This window comes from Vombatus ursinus, unplaced genomic scaffold (genome assembly GCF_900497805.2).
Source record: "Vombatus ursinus unplaced genomic scaffold, bare-nosed wombat genome assembly UNPS02011563.1, whole genome shotgun sequence".
Lineage (NCBI taxonomy): Eukaryota > Metazoa > Chordata > Mammalia > Diprotodontia > Vombatidae > Vombatus > Vombatus ursinus.
Window position 1 is genome coordinate 15,544 of NW_020951341.1, and position 5,359 is coordinate 20,902.

At 41.9% G+C, this 5,359-nt stretch overlaps 1 gene segment (V, D, J or C); it reads right to left on the reverse strand.

Moving 5' to 3' along the window:
* Nucleotides 1-1,248: 1,248 nt before the first annotated feature.
* On the reverse strand, nucleotides 1,249-1,603 carry LOC114038962 (the record flags this gene model as incomplete). The annotated part of the segment is given in 1 exon segment: nucleotides 1,249-1,603. A coding segment is annotated over 1 exon segment (355 nt), but the record flags the coding sequence as incomplete, so codon positions are not given.
* Nucleotides 1,604-5,359: the final 3,756 nt, after the last annotated feature.

Here is a 5,359-nt window from a genome sequence, read left to right on the forward strand (position 1 = left end):
AGGATTTTGATGCCAAATGGTTCCGGCATGTTAGTCTGACATTATGGGGTTTTGAGATTAAGTAAATGGGGATGAGTGTAAAGAGGTTTGAAAGGACTGAAAGTTCCCTATTAGTTATGAAAGAGAGATGTGTGTATTTCAGAATATGGAAGGAAGGAAACAAGCATTTATTGAGTGCTTACTGCATAAATGTTCTACAAATATTAGCTCATTTGATCCTCACAACAACCCTGGGAAATAAGTCCTATTTTTATCCCCATTTTACAGAGAAGGAAACTGAAGCAGACAACAATTAATTGACTTGGCCAGAGTCACAAAGCAAATAGGTATCTGAGGTTGGATTTGAACTCAGTTCTTTCAGACACCTACGGAAGCGTTCTATCCTCCTAGCTATGTAGTGTACTCTCTGGCCTCTATTTGATTTTTCACAGTTGCTCTGATGAAGGTCTCATCTTTAAGCCTGGTGTTTAATCGGAAATCAATGGCAGTGAAGATTCCTACTTTAGATTTTTAAAAAGGGTTGAAAACTGAGTTATAAAACTGTGGCAAATTTAAGTTTCATTTAAAAAAACATAATTAGACACCCAGGCCTTCTTTTATATTTTGTTTAGTATTTTATTTTTCCCCAGTAACATATAAAAACATGTTATGTCTGGGGGCACCTAGGTGGTGCAGTGGATAGAGCACTGGCCTTGGAGTCAGGAGGATCTGAGTTCAAATCTGGCCTCAGACACATAACACTCACTAGCTGTGTGACTCTGGACAAGTCACTTAATCCCATTGCCTCATAGGAAGAAAAGAAAAGAAAAGAAAAATAACCTAAAACATGTTATGTGTAACAATGTTCATGCCATCCCCTCTGTTATCTTTGATATGCTCCCCATGTAACTTGTATGTATTGATAAAATACTTGTTATCTGCTCTTTTAGAACCTAAGCTTCTGGGGAGCAGGGAGTGTTTTTCTTTATAATCCAGTGCTTAGCAAAGTTCCTGCCACATGGTAAGCACTAAATTGATGATTGTTGATTAATTGATGAACTGAATTCCTTAGGTGTCTAGTTGTGGAATCTTTGGTCAAAAGGTAAAAAGACAGACCTCAATTAGTCCACAAGCATTTAAGTACCTACTATGTGCCAGACTTTCCTCATATAATTCCAAATTGGCTCTTATCATGGAACACTGGACAGCCTAGAAGCTCTCAGTGAATGCCCAAGAGAGGCAGAGAGGCCATATGTGTGTAGCCCCCACAGCAGGTTCTGGGGAAGGAGAAGTATCTGGGGCACTGTAGCCTCCTTGATCACCAGGCCTGAGCCTGGGAAGGTTTTTGTTCGAGAATATATCACTGTGGGAGGAACCTTAAGACCTTGCTGACAGTAATAGACTGCAGCATCCTCAGCTTCCACACTACTGATGGTGAGAGTGAAATCTGTCCCTGATCTACTGCCACTGAACCGGGCAGGTACTCCAGACTCCAGCCTGGTGGCCCAGTAGATGAGGAGCCTGGGGGCTTGGCCAGGCTTCTGCTGGTACCAGTGTAAGAGGTCATCACCATCACTATCTGTGATCCTCTCACTGGCCAAGCAGTTCATGGTGACTCTGTCTCCTGGAGACACAAACAGGGAGGCTGGAGATTGTGTCAGCACAACATCTCCATAGGAATCTGAAAGGAAAAAATTTAGATAAATGTAGAAATACATGGACATCCCAATCAAATATTATGTAATTATACATGTGTTTAAATCCAGGAAGCCCCAGATCAACTTAATTGGCTATAAAAGTGAGATACTCCTCTACATGTTTCAGAGAAACGGTACAGTTTCTGCAAACCAGATCCCAGTTTTGCCTGGAAGAACCTATCAGCCAGTGCTGGGGCTGAGTCCTTATCTCTTCTAGAGAAAGGGTCACAGCAACCTTAACCCTTCTCATGGGATCTCCTGAAAACTATCTGCCTTTTTGGTATGTCTTGCCCTGAGCCCAGAGCACCAGTGGCCAGAGAAGATGGAGCAGAGACATCATTCTGTTTCCTGAACACCTGCAGGTGATCTCTGAGCTCAGAGTGAGATAGATGGAGGCAGAAAGATATTTGTATCCAGAGCAGTCACTGTGATAGGTCCTTTGGGTATTATTATGCAAAAGAAGCCCTAGGTCACAGGTTTCAGCTCATGGACAGCTGATGCCAGGCTAAGACAAGGCTAAAACCATGCATTGTGAGAATCTCTATTTTATCTATTTGATATTGTGATCTTGTGTGTTTGTGCCTTCTTCATAGATGTATGTGTGCCTTGTTTCTGATATAAGAATGATTGCCACAGCTCATGATGGATCAACAGGAATGTCTGCTCTTTGTCCTTTCAGGAAGACTAGATTTCTGAAGTTATTAAGGAGAGCTCTAAGCCCAGAGGCCTGGGGTGCTGTTAAGGGAGACAAGAGGTCGCTCTTTGTAGGTTTCTGGGTTTTGTTTTTAATTCTGTGTCACTACTTCTCCCCTGAATGGGAGAGGGCCTGAGATATCCATATTGAGGACCTCTTGCTATAGAAACTACTGTTTTCCTGGGTAAAACAATGGGTATGTCTATCCCTGGTCTCCATCTCCCATTTGCAGACATGAGGTCAGCACTAATAACCTATTGCTGGAGCAAATACATACAGTGGGACTAAGAATTTTCTATTGAGGAGATGAGACACACTTGGAGGAAGAACACAGTTTCATCCAAGGGGATGATTTCTGCTGGTCTGAGGTGAGAGCTGTTGCCTTTTCTGAAAGTGCCAGAGAAAGCCTACGGGCTTTAATTAGAAAAAGGGTGGAAACACCTGCTTTTCTCTTGAGCAAGAGATCAGTTTGCAGCTGAGTCAGGAATTGGAGGCAACAGAGTGTGCAGGAGAGCGACTTCTGGAGAGGTTATTCTTCCAGCTCAGTCAATGTATTTGACCGAACAAGGTCCAGTAGAGACTATGAGAACAATGGGGAGATATACAGGAATAAGTAGAATCACCAGAAAATGCCAGTGTTTCTGGAGAGTTGGAGGTGTGAATTACCCATTTCTGTATAGACCACAGCCACATGTGCGTCCCATGTGGATGCCCTTCCATAGTTTGCCTGTTACCTACTTGTCTTTGAGAAATGCCTCTGCATGATGCTTGGACCACAAATAATGTGTAAGTGTACATGTGTGTGCATGAGTGGGTATGTGTGGTTGTGTGTGTACGTGTGCACATGCATACAACCTTTCATGTGAGCTTCCTATGTGAGTGCACTTTCTCCAATTGTGCTAGGTAAATCTGCATGAGAGGGGGGCACAGATTTATTGGAAAAAGACTTTCTTCCCCAAGCTGAACTTATTTCATTGTGTCTGTCAAGGAATCTTGCGTGGTTGTGACATAAGCATGTCGAATGACTCAAGTGCTTTTGTAGAGTCAAGTACAAAGAATAATAACATTGAGAGCTTCTATTTTATGCTCCTTTCAGTCAGCTGTGAGACTGTAAAAATGTGATACCATTTGAGAAAGACTATTCAATGCTCATACCTTCATCAAGTATGGCCTCAATATAGATGTCAATTATTTTCATAAAGATTTAAGAGAGGTAATAGAAAGCACTGGTGTCACTGGTTAGAGATATCATCTCACTATGGTTTTCAGCAGCAAGAGTGTCCATGATTTCTTCTAATTGTTCAGAATCTTGCCCTCCGTTAGACATCTTGAGACTCCCTCCCTAACAGTCCTTAAACTGTGTTGCCTTCAGTGGAGATCTCCTTTGTCCATCCTTGGTCTGCTCCCGCTGCTCTCTTCGTGATTGTTTTCTTAGTAATTCTCCTTCCTCGTGCCTCGAATGAGGACAGTGAGAACACAAGCCCATTGTGGCAGCTCTACTGTCAGTGATGAAGAAAATCATTTCTGGCAAATACCTTGGCAGACTTTCCATTTCTAGCTCTCCAGTTTCATCCCTTGAAATGACATGGATTAATTGGGTCTTACGTGAGTAAAACTATTTTCCCCTTCAATACTCATCAATATTTTGTGTGATAATATGGTTTATAATCTGCCCATATAAAATATTATACAAATTTTCTCATGGCCTTCTGTACACCAGAGTTAGCCTTGGTGGACCATTGCTGGTTCTTTGTCAAGGAAATCAAGTACTGGGGAGACGAGATGGTTTTTTTCAAGACCCTTTGGCCCTACTTGATGATTGCTTTACTTTGCTTACATTTCCATAGGTCATGGAATTAGTCCATGACTTTAACTATTTTTCATTTTTTCCCATCAACAGATTGCTTAAATATATAAAGTTTGAGCTATTTTCAATGTATTTCATATAAACTAATTCAATTGTTTTTAAAATTAGGTATTGATTTTCTTTTCTTTTTGTTCTAGAGTCACTGAGGTGGTACAGTGGATAGAGTGCTGGCCTATAGTCAGAGAGAGCTGAACTCAAATCTGACTTTAGATGCTTACCATTTACGTGATCCTGGGTGAATCACTTTACCGCTGTCTGCCTCAGTTTCCTCCGATATAAAGTGGGGATAATAATAACACCTGCCTCCTATAGTTGTTGTGAAGATCAAATGAGATAGCATTTGGAAACTCCTCAGCAGAGTGCCTGACACACAGTAGGTCCTCCATAAATGTTTGTTTACTTCTCATCATCTCTTTTCTCCCTCTATCTTTTCTTCCTTCCTTTCTTTCCTCATTCTTTGTTTCTCTCAAACAAGTCTATGTTCTGTTAAATGTCAGCTCAGGCAGTTGATTCAGAAATTACCGTTGGGGAGGGGGCAGCTAGGTGGTGCAGTGAATAGAGCACTGGCTCTGCAGTCAGGAGTACCTGACTTCAAATCTGGCCTCAGACCAAAGGCTTGATACTTACTAGCTGTATGACTCTGGGCAAGTCACTTAACCCCAACTGCCTAAAAAAGAAAGAAAGAAAGAAAGAAATTACTCATGGGGCAGCTTAGTGATAACTGCCTGAATTGGTGGTAATTGGCCTGAACAATCATTCTCAGGGCTGTCCCAGGTTCTTGTCTCAAAGTACATGATTAGTTCCCCTATGTTTGCCAAACGCTATCCCTCGTGCATAATTTCTATTGTGTCACGGTTATGCAGTTTGTTTCAGAAGCTCCTTAATTGTATGGGAGAATGGGGAGCCAACATCCTGAGTATGTGAGCTCTTGAGGGTGAGGACAGACAGGAGTTAAACTTTGTCCTGGATTCTTCAACCCAAATTGGACTCCTCAGAGCTGGCCCTTGACAAATATGGATCTGATTTAGTCTTGATTGGAATCTCCCAAGGTAGGATTAATAGCTTTGTGATTGAAGACTCCTGACTGCAGGTTGGAAACCTGGTAAATGAGGCGCCGAGGAG